General features: G+C 43.4%; 2 protein-coding genes and 1 non-coding gene across 4 annotated transcripts in view; all 3 read left to right on the top strand.

The window, feature by feature from the left end:
• The window catches only part of UBN2 (ubinuclein 2), a 49,768-nt gene extending 39,408 nt beyond the window's left edge, over positions 1-10,360 (top strand). For both annotated transcript variants that reach the window (XM_065045505.1, XM_065045510.1), the window contains exon 17: positions 1,064-10,360. In XM_065045505.1, coding sequence (XP_064901577.1) covers positions 1,064-1,113 — 50 coding nt within the window. In that variant the 3' untranslated portion in view covers positions 1,114-10,360. The remainder of the gene's footprint in view (positions 1-1,063) is intronic.
• Positions 10,361-10,798: 438 nt separating this feature from the next.
• TRNAR-CCU (transfer RNA arginine (anticodon CCU)) lies at positions 10,799-10,871 on the top strand. The gene has a single exon. It is a non-coding gene; the product is annotated as a tRNA-Arg (tRNA).
• FMC1 (formation of mitochondrial complex V assembly factor 1 homolog) lies at positions 10,862-11,953 on the top strand. The gene is made up of 2 exons (XM_065045666.1): positions 10,862-11,585; positions 11,703-11,953. The coding sequence occupies exons 1-2, from the start codon at positions 11,448-11,450 to the stop codon at positions 11,895-11,897; spliced, it is 333 nt and encodes a 110-aa protein (XP_064901738.1). The 5' UTR covers positions 10,862-11,447; the 3' UTR covers positions 11,898-11,953.
• The last annotated feature ends 2,281 nt before the right edge of the window (positions 11,954-14,234 follow it).

Consider the following 14,234-nt stretch of genomic DNA (forward strand, 5'->3'; position numbering starts at 1 on the left):
GTAGCAGCAGACAGTGTACATTCTATCATAGCAATATTTTTGGAACCTGCACCATTTTTTTTTCTACTCGCCTTCAGTTCCAGAAATGGAAAAAGTTCAGAAACTTCAATTTATTGTAGCAGTTCTAGAAACTTAAGTGTACAAATTCAACTAGTGGGAAAGAAAGAAATATGACTTACTGGATGCAAATATGATTGTTGATAGGCTGCATAAATCCTGTATTGGGGGATTGTTTTTTCCACTCAATTTTAATTTCTCCTTTGGAGAAGAAACTGACCTTGCAGCTAGAAGCTTCATGTTTCTTGTAAGAGTATATACTTGTATGAACAGTATGATTGTTTCCTAATGGAAGATCTGCCGTCCTTGGGAATTTGATTTTTTTATAAGAGTTTGCATATTTTGATAAAATAAATTTGAAGTAGAAAATATAATTTTTCTGTTTGTAAGGCTTGTAGAGCTGAAAAACTATAATAAAGCTTTAGATGGTGCAGTTTAGAGTGTGTTCTTTTGCCACCTGTAGGTTTTTGGGCAGGGGGAGGGGGTGAGCTTTTTTGCCAGGAGAAGAAACAGGAAAGGTGGCAATGGCTTGGTGGGGGTTTCTTCATTCTGTTCTGAGAATTCTCAGCACCAAAAGAATGAGCAGTGTTGCTCTAAGAGGCTGTGAAAACAAACCAAATGGCTATATTTGGTACAACCCTCATTTTTTTTCACAGTGATTGCCATGGTTGAATACTAGAAATGCTTTATTACAATGTCAAGGCTTCTAAAGAAAGGCTTGGTGTTGTGTTTGTGGGGATTTTTTTAAATCCCAAACTGCATCTTAATCTTTTGAAAGATGGTATGTTTTGGTATGAAGCCTGATATCTCAGGTTTCAACAGTGCTATTTCTAATAAATTAACTACTGTGAAGATGAACAGTCTTCCACCCTATAAAGACAATGTGGTTTTTGGTGATGCTAAAGCTAAATGTGCCAAATTCCTGTCTCTTTTGCTGTAAGTTACAAAAACAAAAGTTCATTCATGGTTTTGTTCTTCCCCTTCTTTTCCTGTCTCTAAATTACAGATGGAGGCCAAAGTAAAGGGGACACTAAGTTACAGCGGAAAAACCAGTGACTTCTGGACAAGCAAGGGAGCTGAAGCAGTTCTGGTTGGCTGACAGAATCTGCCCAGTTGGGAAAGTGCTTATTGTCACAGGGCTGCTGTTTCTGTCGATGTTTACATATTCTGATCCCAAGCACTGTGGTGAGAGGAAGAAGAAAAAGAAAACAATACTTGATTAAAGAGAGAAGGAAAAGGAAGACTGGTCCTCCTGGTCATGCAGACTTGTCATAGTTTGATCTTGCCTAAAGAAACAAGCTTTTTTATCTGTTCTGATTGGCTTTTAAAAGAAATTGATCGTCAAACCCACAGCAGCACAAACATCTTTTTTTTTTTCCCTGAGTGATGTCCAATGAAGTGTTGAAAGTGTGAGAGGAGCTAGAATAGATTTCTCCATTCTTTGTGTAAGGTGGAATCATCCACTTCACTAGTGCCCAAAGTGCCCAGTAGATGATTATGTGTAGGTCCTGAGTGTACTGTATGGTTGTGGACCAAAGGTTATGTAGATGGTGTAGGTGGTGCTGGGATACTTTGTGTTATAATTAAATCCTTACACAAATGCAGTTTCTGGTACGGGCATATTTCCAGCTTTACAAGGCTGTTTGGCTTTAGGGAGCCCACATATGTGTGCAGTCTCATTAGAGAGTTGTCTTCAAAAACAGATCTGCTGGTACAATGAGATGTGAGAGTCAGACTACTAGGAAATCCCTTGCTCCTTGTTTGATTTTTTTTTTTTTTTTTTTAAATATAAAGATTCTTAGTTAAGGGAGGAAGGCGATGGAAATATTTCCATTTATGTAAAAATGAAACCCACATTTTATTGCTCGAACTAGCATTTCTTTCCCACATCTTTTTTTTTTCTTAAAGGCACACTTTTTCAGTCCTTTCGTTTGTTGAATTTTCTTTGCCTGTGCTTATCTGCCACTCAAATTCAGTAATGTTCTATTCATGTCTTTAAAATACGAGTTCCTTACTCCTTCAAGATCTTCCTCATCTTTCATCTAACTCCTCCCTAAAGTCATGCATTATACTGATTTCCTAGTTAAAGAAAGCTGAGTGTGACCTATTCCAGAGCCAGGTTAATACTGCTTCAGGCATTAGCCAAAGAAGAGTCGTTCAAAAGCGACCAGAGGTGCCTTCTCTTCTGGGGGCTGAATGGGTTGTCTTCAGCATTTCCAGCCCCTGCTGGCCTGGGGAGTTCCTGACCTGAACTCTTCCTTACATGGTAGCACAAGACTGCAAAGCTGGCTTTTTTAGGGTTTTGGGGTTTTTTTGGGATAGCAATACATTGACTGGTTCATTTGTAAGGTTAGGAAATATCCAGCACATGTTGCACTTTCGACACTAGGACAGAACTTTGCTGTTGAGTCCCTTGCGCTGTTAGATAAAAGGTGAGAATGGCAGAAACTAAGTAATAGGGGAAAGGAGCGAATAAAATAGTATATGCCCTTCTCCTTCAACCCCAAAACATTCCTTTGATCAGAGATGCTGAAATTCCTTGTAGCTAGTCTTTCCAGTAGTTTGATTTGAGATTGAACCAGTGACTACTGGTTATCTCTCACCTTCCAGAGAGACTTTGACCCATGGGTAATGAATCTTCAATGGTTTTTGCTAGATTAACTTATAGCTTTCAGGTTTCTTTTACATGTGATTTATTTTTCTTAGACAACAATTTCTTTTCTATTTAGAGCTCATTTTAATTTTATATAAATATATATACATGAATTTAAAATAATATATATTGTGTATTTAGTCTAAAATGTTGGGTTGAGCTCAGCAATAAACGTTTTTGCACAACACTTCTGTGAAAGACAGATTGAATTAAAACAAGATGCATTAGTTCATTATTTTCCACAGCATCTGCCAATTAAATGCTTTTTAGCTAGTGCTAATGTTTTGTATGTGGCGTGTTGATTAGATGAGCTTGCATCTCCATCATTGAGGTTATTTAGAGTTGAAACATACAGCTGTGCGGACTCTGGCATTCTTGATACTGTACGAATTCTGTCAAAATACCATAAACTATTTAGAATGCAAGCTTTATCTGACTTTTTTTTTCTCTTTTCTCCAGGAAGGGTTGAAGGAAGACGTGTTTTGTTTTTTGAGGCCTAACAGTTCTGGCAGGATGCTGTTACTATGAACTGTGTCAAACCTGATATTTTTTTAACAATGCATGTAGCTTAAGGGAGTTGCAGCAGTGAGCTGTCAGACAGCAATATATTTAAAAGACCCTGTCCTAAGAGTTCTACCTCTTCTATGTTTTCCTCATCAAGGCATCTCATTCAGATTGCCATCTTTTGTCTTCATACTTAATGGAATTTCAGATAGGGAGACTTGGAGCCCTCTATAACTACAGCACAAATTTCCTTTCAACATTCCTCTCTTCCTGGAAGCATGCCTCATCTTCAGTGGAGGAGTATCCTCTCTAAATCTTATGGAGGGTAGTAGTCCTTTCACTGTGGCCTACTGAGCTTCTCAGTCTTGGGAAACAACTAAATTTATTGTGGAAAAAGGCAGTAGAATGATGAAGAGTAAAGATGACCATGTGTTGTTTGTGCAGGCAGTTCAAACAGCCCCTCAGAGGGTAACTTTCCAGTCATTTTGCTCTTGAGCTTCTTTGGAATTGGTAACACAGCGATGAAAGGGTCTGTGTTACCTGTTGCCTGTTCTCCCTGCTTAAACCCAGCAAGGCTGAGTCAAGGGAAATAGTAGGGTGGCTCCCAGAGACCTTTGCAGGCAGCATAAACGGGATGGAGAAGTGAAAGATTTCTGCAACGTCCAAATGCAAAACTAGGTTAATGTTTTAGTGTTTTCTGCACAACAGCTCTTCTAAAGACATTCTCCCCCAAGTTTTTACTACTTTTTAAGGGCCTTTGTTAATATATAAACTGTAGTTGTACATACTAAATAACCCTCAGTATTCACAAGCAATAAGAAAGCCAAGTAGAGCTGTCTTTTCCAGGCAGCAGGGCTGAACTTGGTTTGGGGACTGTACATGAGCTAGCATGTCAAGCTCACTGAAGGCCCCAAACAAATGCAAGCAATAATTTCAAACACAGGTTTTAGATGTTAAAACCCTCTGGGTAATAATTTCTGCTACATGATCCAAAGTCCCAAAAGCCGTGGTAGCTATTTTAAATCCTTTTGAGACACTTGCAAAGGAAGAAAGCAGGCTAGATGAAACAGAGGCTGCAAAGTTTCCTGATACCTTGGACTGTAACTGCAATGTTCTCCCACTCCAAGATGCAAATGGCCTAAATCACTTTGTGCAGCCTTCTCCATTGATTTGAGATACATGACTAGTACTGGTCAACTAAGTCACAAGTGTGGATGCTGTGGGTTTCACATCTGTTTTCTGCTAATCAGAAGTAGCTTTTAATTACCTGGGTTCTGCTTCTTGTTTGAATCCAATCAAAGTTGTCTGATGCACAGATTTGGGGGTGGGACAGGTGCCAAGAGCCTGTTTTCCTTCCCGCAGTCCTATCACCTGACCCTTCCTCCACACTCCTCCTCCACTTGGTGCAAGACCCTTGAGGACATGAAAACAGAGAAATCCTGCAACTCTCCCAAGCTGCCATCAGTTGTGTGAACCATTAACCCTCTAGGAGTCATCTTGGACTCCAGCTAACTAACTTTATCACATTTGCTGCTACATTCGTAAAATGAACTTTCGGCTGTATTTATTAGCAAATTTTAATCTAGTTTACAGTTTGGTTTTCTTTTGAGTAGTTTTTGCCCACAGATGGACTAGAAGTGTTGGGGTGTTTGGTGGTTTTTTTTAATAATTTTTTTGAGTGAACTGTTGAAGGCACAGTGGTCCCTCTGTCTTCGTTTTGGATTTTTTTTCAAAGATGCATTGCAGGAACACCTGCAGCCAAGCCAAGCTGTGGAAGGCTTCCTCCCACACCTGACTTCCATCTTTTACTGAACTGAGGGGGGATCACTAAAGGGACACTTGCTTTTCGTTTGGGTTTAGTTTTGTTGGGTTTTTTTGTTTTGTGTTGTTTCTTTTTTCCATAAAAGGAACCAGAAGGTGAAAGCAGTAGGTAAATGACTGATTAATTAACATTTTATGCAATTTTAATTTTATATAAATTTTTAAAAGGTTGGTAGATTTTGGCTGGTGAAATGGCTGTTACCCTCCATTACTTGATTCAGGCCTTTGTCCTTTGTTTAAGTGCCTTTTTTTTTTTTATTTTTATTTTCCTACCCTCTTTAAACTGTTCTCAGAGATCTTGAAGTGCTGGAGGGCGATTTGGAGGGAAATCTTAAGCTTGCCAAGATGGCTTTATGCTGTTACACTATTTTTTTTTTCCTTTTTGTAAAGAAAAACAAGTGTGTAACGTGTGTAACTTCATAGCTGCTGTACCATGGCGTTCGTTCTGTGTGCTTGTGCTTTCTTTCTCTCTCACGCTCATACACATTCGCACGTACACACACATATTCCTGAGACTATTCCTGAGAATCCCCTTCATCCTTCTGCACTCTGCTGGCTCTGTTAAACACTTTACTTAAAGGTGAACGTTTGTGCGAAGATGGCAGTACAATAAAGTGTGTGAGTGTGCATAAATGTGCATGAGAGAAAGGAAGTGGCTAATGGGAATGAAACTTCTTGCATTTTTCTCTGAAGGTTTTAAATTTGGGTCTAAATTAGGCCATGAGTAAAACATTATGGGCCCTGTCTGGTATCCTCATTAAATACTGGACCACTTCACACTGTTACTGAGTCTGAGGCAAAAACGTGCGACAGACAACCGCAAGGAGGTGGAAGGGAAAGAAGGTTAAAATAGCAGTTTGCAACAAGTTTGAGATGAATTGCAAGGAGTCTTGTGTGCAGCTCATCACATCTGCTTGACATCAGTTATTGCAAGGATTATCACATTTACCCAAGTTGGCGCTTTCTACCATGCATCACATGTAAGGAGGAATTTGGTAAAACCTGCAAGAGTGCAGCTGCTAATTGAAGTTAAACCTGGCTATGCTTCACAAGCTGCCTAAATCTCACCATGAAGTACTTTTATAGTTGTACTTTTTCTCAATTTGTGATATCATTAATGGTTTTTCTTTTAATATAATGAACAGTAAGTTCATGTGGTGGTAGCTGCAAGTGAACCCTCATAATAGCGTCTGTGCTTGTTTCCTTGTTCTCTGACAAAATTAACTATCTGTAATAGATCATCCAGTGATTTTGACATTTCTGTGCTGAGGATCTAATTTAGGGTTATTATAAACATGCATACCTGAATTAACAATTCACTTGTTGACCGAGTGCTAAACTTACGGTAACATACGTATGCATTACTAGACTGTGCTAGATCTGCGATGTGCTTCCTGTGGGGAAGATCTAATTTTGTGTTGCAATATGAACAGGAAATATTTACCTTCTCTTCTCAGAACCCAGAATGGGAATGGAATGGAATGGAGAGTCCTTCACAGTTAGATGCAGAGCAAATCTAGAGAGCAGAAAATAAGATATCCGATAGAATATTCTCTGCCACATGAACATGTTTAACTGCTATTTCAGTTTTTACCTTATCTTCACACATTTGAGTTGAACCTCTTTATGTAAACTAGGCTACAGGCAGATTTCTTCTACTCAGCTAATGGTTCCAGTCAAAGATAAGATTGTTGCTGGTACCTCGGCCAGCTGGAGAGATAGGGAGGCTGCTGCTTAATCTGCCTAAGGTGCCTCAGTGAGGCTGCTTTAGTGGAGTTTGCCACATCCACCTCAGCAGTAAACTGAGCTAACCTGGCTCTTCTGTTGCTGTTTAATCCAAGGCTGATCTGTGAGTTAGGGAATCTACAGCTGGTGATGATGGTTGTGTCTGTCTACTGCTTAAGAAATCACTGCCAAATAAGCAACCAGAAGTATGCTGACTGGGTCACTGGAGAGAAAACTGTTGTGTAGGGGAATGCTTTGTTTGTGGAAATTTCTGGTGTGGCTTCATCATCCTTTTTCTATGACCTGGTGATCCCTTGCTGCTGTAATGGCCTTTTGGGGCTATAGAAAGCCCTGCTGCTGCTGCTATGAGTTATGCTGAGAGATCAGCATGGCCTGGAACTGGCCCAAAACCGGGGAAGTACAAAGATTCCCTACAGCTGTTTTTGCACACTCCTTATAAATAAAACTGTGTTAATCTTGCCACTAGTCAAGGATATAGGTCTGTATTTTGTAGCCATTTTTGACAGCTATAATTCTACAGCGCAACTCTGGAAAAAAAAGTACCATGTTTTGTATGTAGAAGTGAATTTCAGTCTTTTCCCTTGCTGTCATCTCCTGCTTACATAATAACTATGAACTAGTAAGTTTTTCTTTATGATGAAGTAATCCAAAGCAAGCAGTGTACATTATGTTTGACTCATATCATGCTCAATACTATGTGGTTTGAGTTTTTTTTCCTGTGCCCAGCAGTGTGTTCAGGTATATTTTATCAACAGATACTTTTGTTACTGTCCAGTACTAAGACAAAAAGACGGGGAGAGAGTCGACCAAAACCAGTCAGGAGATGCCACCATCATAGGCCAAACCAAGTAGCTGCTGCAGCAGCCAGAGCTTGAGAGTTACCAGATTTCACCAGTGGAGTTGGGGGCTGGGGGAAGAAACTTTGTGTTCTCAGCTTTTTCCAGATAAGGCCTTAGTTTGATTAGTAGTCACTAATATCAACTATGCAGTGAAGTATTCTTTACATGTTTCAGTGTTACATGCATTGCTTCCCCCAGCTGCCCCTCTTAACACATGTTGAAGTTCTACCCAAAGAAAATTGAATGCTTTTCTGAATGTCTGTACTGCGGAAGTCTCTTTTGGTAACGTGAAGAAAGAAATTAGTATTTTAAAAAAGAAACCCTTCCACTGGTGGAACACCTCGTGTCAAGTGTCATGATGTTGCTAACATCACCTCTTGTGATGGGTTTTAGTCTGAGAGCTTTTTAGAATATTCAGCTCTCAAAATTTGTTTAAGAAGCCACAGTGATACTGATTTTTACTGTACAGATTGGTAGTGGAGAGAAAATGATGAGACATCCTGGGTTTATCTCCAGTATCAGAAGTAAATTAAATCCATTTCTCACTTGAATGAAGTTGCTTCTAAACAAAGGGAGGTATCAGCTGCGTGGTAGCTGGACCTTTAAATAAAAGCTAAATTGTAATCCCCAGGTATTTCTCACTGTTCTTTTAGTCTTGTTGTATGTAACTACAAATAACAGTTTAGCTCAGAGGTGAGAACTATAGTGTGTTTTCTTGCTGGTGATTCCATCATGTAGCAATTAGTACCATGTTCTTGCATTGTTCTCAAGATCTGTACTGGAAATAGATGGAGAAATTTTATTTTTTAACTACTGTTTAAAAAAAAAAATTACAAAATTAACTACTACTTTTTATCCCCAAAAGTCTACTGAGCAGCATTATATTCTAGCAGTTAAACTAGTACCCTTGTCATGTGATTTGTCTCTTGTAGTCTTCTTTTTACTGAGAGAAGCATTTCATGAGTAATCCTTAAAATGTTGGCATTCTCTAGCTTAATGTCAAGTGCTTATAATAAAAGTGCATCTGTGATAACTTCTGATGGTACAAAAGCACTATGTTCAGAATATTTCCTTGAGAGAAAAAAACAAACAACCAGATATGGGTGCAAGCCCCTTTAGTTCTGCCTGACAAAGGCTCAGTCAAGAACAGAGCTTCCAAATTCCTGCCTGCACAGCTAATGGTAGCTGGGATCATCCCCTCAACAGAGGTTTGGTCTCTGTATCCTTTGTTTGGTGTCACTTAGTATTTATTTATGTTTTAGCAAGTTTGGATATAGCCAGCTTTGCTCTACCTGACCTGCCATGATCCCCAAGACAATGCAAGGCTGAGAAACAGATGGAGAAAGTGTTCTCCTGCCTTTCAGTGCATAGCTCAGAACAAACAGCTGGCCAAGTGTTTTGTTAGAAACCAACTTAAATCACAGCTAAAATTCTCAGCATTCCTCCGTTTCAAACAAAGGAATGAACAATTACTACGAGATGGCAAACCTGCTTGAGCTGGTGATTCCTGCGTTGCTTTGTTCAGTCCAGCATGAATTTGTACAAGGTCACCTTCCTCCTTTTAATATTTGCCTATTTTGGATCATAGGGCTTAGTGATGGAGAGAGGATCCCCACAGCCATGTGCTTACCTGATGAGCTCTCCAGAGAAACTTCCCTGTGAAATGCTCCCCTCTTGTGACAACAAGCCTGAACAACAAAATGCAGCTACATGTGGGTGACTAGCATCACTTTCATTTGGATTTTTAGGGAGGTGTGTTTCAGAAACTTCAAGGGATGCTGTATTTTACATGTGTGATTTCTTTATGCTCTCCTTATAAAAGTGGACCTGAATGCAGTTTTGAGTTGGTTGGTTGTTTTTTTTGTTGTTTGGTTTTGGTTTGTGTGGGTTTTTGTTTTGGTTTGGTTTTTTTGTAATAATCTCAGGACCTGAAAGATTGTAGCATTTAGTGTGTCTTAAAAATGATGTACTGTACCAGCCATGGATTTTGTAAATACACCTGTCTCCCTTTTTTTGTATTTTGATTTTTTAAAAATGTGTAAGGCTCTTTGCCAGAGGAACTGGTGCCTGCTTAATTTCCATTCTGAACTGAAGCAGGAAGAGGAAGAAGCTGCTGCCACAAAAGCCTGCGTCAGTTCCAAGCATGTATATTGTTCTGGTCAGTTTTAATGGCTGTTAAGTCTTTTGTTCGTTGGGAAGCAGTTTGTTCCCCTGCACATTCCCAGTTGTGGCTTAGCAGAGCCCTATCAGGGAGACTAATTTTAACTCTCTTCTGTGTAACTACTTGATGTCTTCACTCCTACCAGATACTCAGGTTTGCCATCCCTGAGAAGCCTGATGTTGTCCGAGGTCAGGACTATTGGGCTTCTGCAAGAGCAGTTGGATACAGTTTCTGATTTTATCAGTGCTTTGGTCCGAACAAAGTAATGGGGTTGGTATCCTGCAAAGCTTGCAGATGATGCCATTTGCGCCTCTTCGGAGAGGAACTTGTTTTATTTCTGCTTTCCTGAGAGGAGTGCAAAGATTTTGTTGTTGTTGTTGTTTTGTTTTTTGTTTTGGCAGCAGACTCTGGGATCCAGCCTTGCTGGCAGACTCCTGTTCTGCAGTAGGAGCCTTATACTCGGTTCGGCGTAGCTGTTCCCTGTCCCTGGCGGTGACAGGCTTTTTTCATGAGTGTACTTTTCTTTTCTAATGTGTTGTGTGTCTGTGCTGTATTAAATAAAGAGGAATGTACATATTACCTCAGTTTCTTGTGGTTTCTCACAAAAATAAAGATGTAAAAAGGTTTAACTCAAAGGGCTGTTGTTTGAGGTTTTTAATTGTGGGTTTCTTCTGTATTTCAGGCAGTTTTCGGTTGGGGGGGTAGAGGGAGCCACAGCTTTCTTCAGTCACGGCAATCACAAAGATCGGGGAAACACTGCAGGCGCGGAGAAGCACTTTAAAGTACGGAAGGAACTGGTCTCTTCGCGGTGCGTTTTGTCAAGACAAAGCCTGGCGGCCTGGGCGGAGCTCCGAGACGAGAGACCCGTCCCGCGCTCCCGGGGGGCCGCGCGGCAGGCAGCTTCCGGTCCGCGAGCCGCGCGCGAGGCGGCGCTGCTCGGCGGCGTCCGGTTTCTAAACGCGAAGAGGGGCGGGGAGACGCGAGAAGGAGCTGCACCGCCACCCAGCCTCCGCGGCAGCCCCAGTGGCCTAATGGATAAGGCATTGGCCTCCTAAGCCAGGGATTGTGGGTTCGAGTCCCATCTGGGGTGGGTTTTTTTTCCACCTCGCCCGGCTAGGGCGGAACAGCCGAAACGCGCAGGAGCTCCCTGAACCTTAAACAGCGCCGGCCTTCGCCCGTGGGCCGCGGCGGGTCTGCGTGTCCTGGGCTTTCCGAGCGTCCCCCGCGGCTTCTAGCGAGCTGGAGATCGCTTTAAGACCAGACACCTCAGAAACACGCGTGGGCTGCGAGGGACCACGGCCCAGCTTGGCTTTCCCACCGTGGTGTGGGACCCTCGGACGCCTCCCGGTCGCTTCGCTCCGGTACATCCAGCCGGCGCGAGCGGCCCACGCGCGCCGCGGACAGGCCGGCGGCGGGTCGCTCCTCCCTCACGCGACGGCCAAGCGTGAGGCGCGGGAGGACACGCGCACCAGCCTCGCTTTGACGCTCGACCTTCAGCACGTGACCCCCGCCGGCTGCGGGGCGGGGGAGGCGGCGATTCTTCGACTCGGCGCTCAACAGCCGCGCCCCCTCGCGACACCCGGCCGGCGGCGCGAGGGTGAAGTCCGCGCGCGCCACCCGCTTCCTTATTGGCTGCCGCAGCGCGCGACTGGCGGCGCGCGGGAAGATGGCGGCGCTGGGGTCCCCGCTGCGGACCTTGCGCGGGCTCCTGCGCGAGCTCCGCCGCGCCAGCGGCCCCGCCGGCCGCCCGTACCGGGACACGGCCGCCTACCGGCACATCCTGGCGGCCTTCCGCGCGCACCGGGTACGCGCCCTCCCAGCCCCGCCCCTCCTTCCCCCGCCCCGGCCGCGCAGCCCGGCGCGGGAGCCCGTGGCCCCGGCGGGAGGTGAAATGGCTGCGGCTTGTTCCTTCTCCGGGCAGGTGACCAGCGAGAAGCTGTGCCGGGCCCAGCAGGAGCTGCACTTCCAGGCCGCCACCTACCTCTGCCTGCTCCGCAGCGTCCGGGAGCAGGCGGCCCTGCACGAGGCGTACCACGGCAAGGGGGAGCGCTCGCCTGAGGAGGTCGCCGGGCTGGTGGGGTTCAGCCTGCCGCAGCAGCCCGGAGGGAAGGGATAACGTGGTCCTGTCTTGTGCCCTATTTGTTCCCGAATAAACAGCCCCGACTGTGGAAACCTGCTGGGTTTTCTCGTTTGTGTTTCCTGTCGGGTTTAGGTTGCCGGTCTGGTGTGAGAGAGCCGTAGCTGGGAATCCCTCACTCGGTTTGTCATACACCGCTTTGGCCTGAACGTGCGGTAGGACAGGGAGCCTCCATGGAACGACAGGAAGGTTTGTAGTGGAAAAACACGTCAAGGCCTTCACTGCAAAACTCTTTTGTCTAAGGAGTTGCAAGGGTTTGTCCCTCAAACTCTGTAGGTAGGAGAATTTGCCTCGTCACTGTAGGGTTTTCCAGCCGTGTTGTCTGCGTGGGGGATTTTCTACTCTACCGCAAGCAAAAGGTGCTTTCTTTGGAACATCAGTGGATTCTGATGAGCACTGCAGTAGCACAAACCTCTTTGATCTTGAAAAATCTTTTCCATGCTAGTGGTGACAATTTGAAGAGACAGATAATACTTAATGAATTAGACGTTTCTCGGTGTCTCTCTGCAGTCGACTCTGACTGTAGGCGTCCTGTGCTGTTCCTACACACTGAGAATCTCAGGAAAAACTGATTACCGACAGTTACACTAGATACACAAATCAGGTTGCCATTTTCTTGCTTGTCTTGCAATCTGGAACACCAATTTCTTCTTATAAGAAAATAAATACTGGCTTGAGTTGTTGCTGCCCTCTTCTCAGAAGAAAGTTTAATTATATGCAAGATGTGTAAGAAATCTGTAGTAAGAATGACTTATAATGGCTAAAAATGTGAGGCTTGTTTACTTGAGGGAGAAGCCATGAGCAAGGCCAACAAAAGAGTGCTTATTGGTGTTTTGTGTGTTTGTTTACTATCAGGGAAAAAATATACTGTCAGAAAAGCAGCGCAAATAGAATTTTTCATCTAAATCTGTATATTCTCTTTCCCCTTTATTTAGAACTCAGGGATAGTTTAATCCCCAGAGTACAGTAGATATGTACAATAGATCCTTAAAACTCGGGAGATTTGGGCTACTTAGGTAAGGAGATATGAACCACAAGTTTTAAGGTTCTGTAGACCAAAATCTGCAATTCTTGTAGTGTCTTCCTAGTTAAGCAGTGGTGGATTTTTAGCAACGTGCTGACATCACAGGTGGGAAAGTACCAACCTGTTTGCAGCTCAGTAGAAGAATATTACGGGAAGTCACTGTACCCCGAGAATGGCCGTGCCCTATTTCTTGCTCTGAGTTATTTAATGCAGCCTCTACATCCTGCGCTTTCCAGATGGAGTAATGGTTCACTCCATCCAAAGTCTGTTGTGTGTGGCTCCAGAAGAAAATTACATGGCTCACTGAAACCAGTTTTGAAAGAAAAGCTGAAATTTGGCCAGAAACAGATGCCAAAAGCAATTTTTGCTCTTTAAAGAGTACCTAGAGCTAAAAGTTGTATGGTGTGGGTACAAGTCATAGGTAAAATGTCTCTATTTCCCCTAAACATACTGCGGTACTAAATAAAATTTTAACTGTATCTCGCCAGTTATTTCCCCATCAATCCAAAGTAATGTAATGACTAACAAAAGTAGATACATATGTTAAAGAAAAAATGCCAGGACATGTTCCGCACAGCCGAGGAGCACCAGGTAGGGAATATTTTTTTATACTTGTTATAAAGGACCCCTGTCTGAGCGCTACATCTTCCTGTGTGAAATTCATAGAATTTGAGCAAGTGGGGCGGGGAGGAGGTTAGGGTTTTTTAACATTGTCTTTTCTCTCTTGTATTAAGTGAACCTTGAAAGCTGAACACGACCCTGGCCTGTTGACAGCTAGAACTGATCCTGGTGACAGTCATCGGCGGCTTTTGCGCACTAGATTGCAACACAAGGGTTAAGAAAGGGATACTCACAAAATGCAGGCGTTAGGATAGGTAGAAATAGTGAAAATACTTTTTCTGAGACTGGATCTCGGTGCTCTGTAAGTTGAATTAGCTGTGACGCAGAACAGCACCTTCGCTTTTAAAGGAGGCTCTCTAAAAAGCGGGTATTACAGAGGCTTTTCTCACCAGCGCGACTATTTGCACTTGACAGTGTGAGAGAAGTATGGAGCTTTAAAATGGTGCTGAATGTCAGTCAAGTAAGAATAATCGTCTTTAAGAAGCATATTTCATCAGTGCTAACTCAGACATACTTACCCGCTCACCCCCACTCCTACCCAGCCCAGATGCACCTGCACACCCACGTTTGTAATGTGCTCCTGTCACTTGGTGAGCATCCCAGCAGAGACATGCCTGGGGACAAGTGAGCGGGGACACGCTGCTGGGCTGTGAGATGTCTCACATCCTTTG

This window comes from Columba livia, chromosome 1 (assembly GCF_036013475.1).
Source record: "Columba livia isolate bColLiv1 breed racing homer chromosome 1, bColLiv1.pat.W.v2, whole genome shotgun sequence".
Lineage (NCBI taxonomy): Eukaryota > Metazoa > Chordata > Aves > Columbiformes > Columbidae > Columba > Columba livia.

Bases quoted from the DNA above. Each gene is read 5' to 3' on its own strand.
- FMC1 (XM_065045666.1), top strand. From the start codon at position 11,448: ATGGCGGCGCTGGGGTCCCCGCTGCGGACCTTGCGCGGGCTCCTGCGC. The intron at 11,586-11,702 runs GTACGCGCCCTC...TTCTCCGGGCAG, and splicing joins CGGCCTTCCGCGCGCACCGG to GTGACCAGCGAGAAGCTGTG.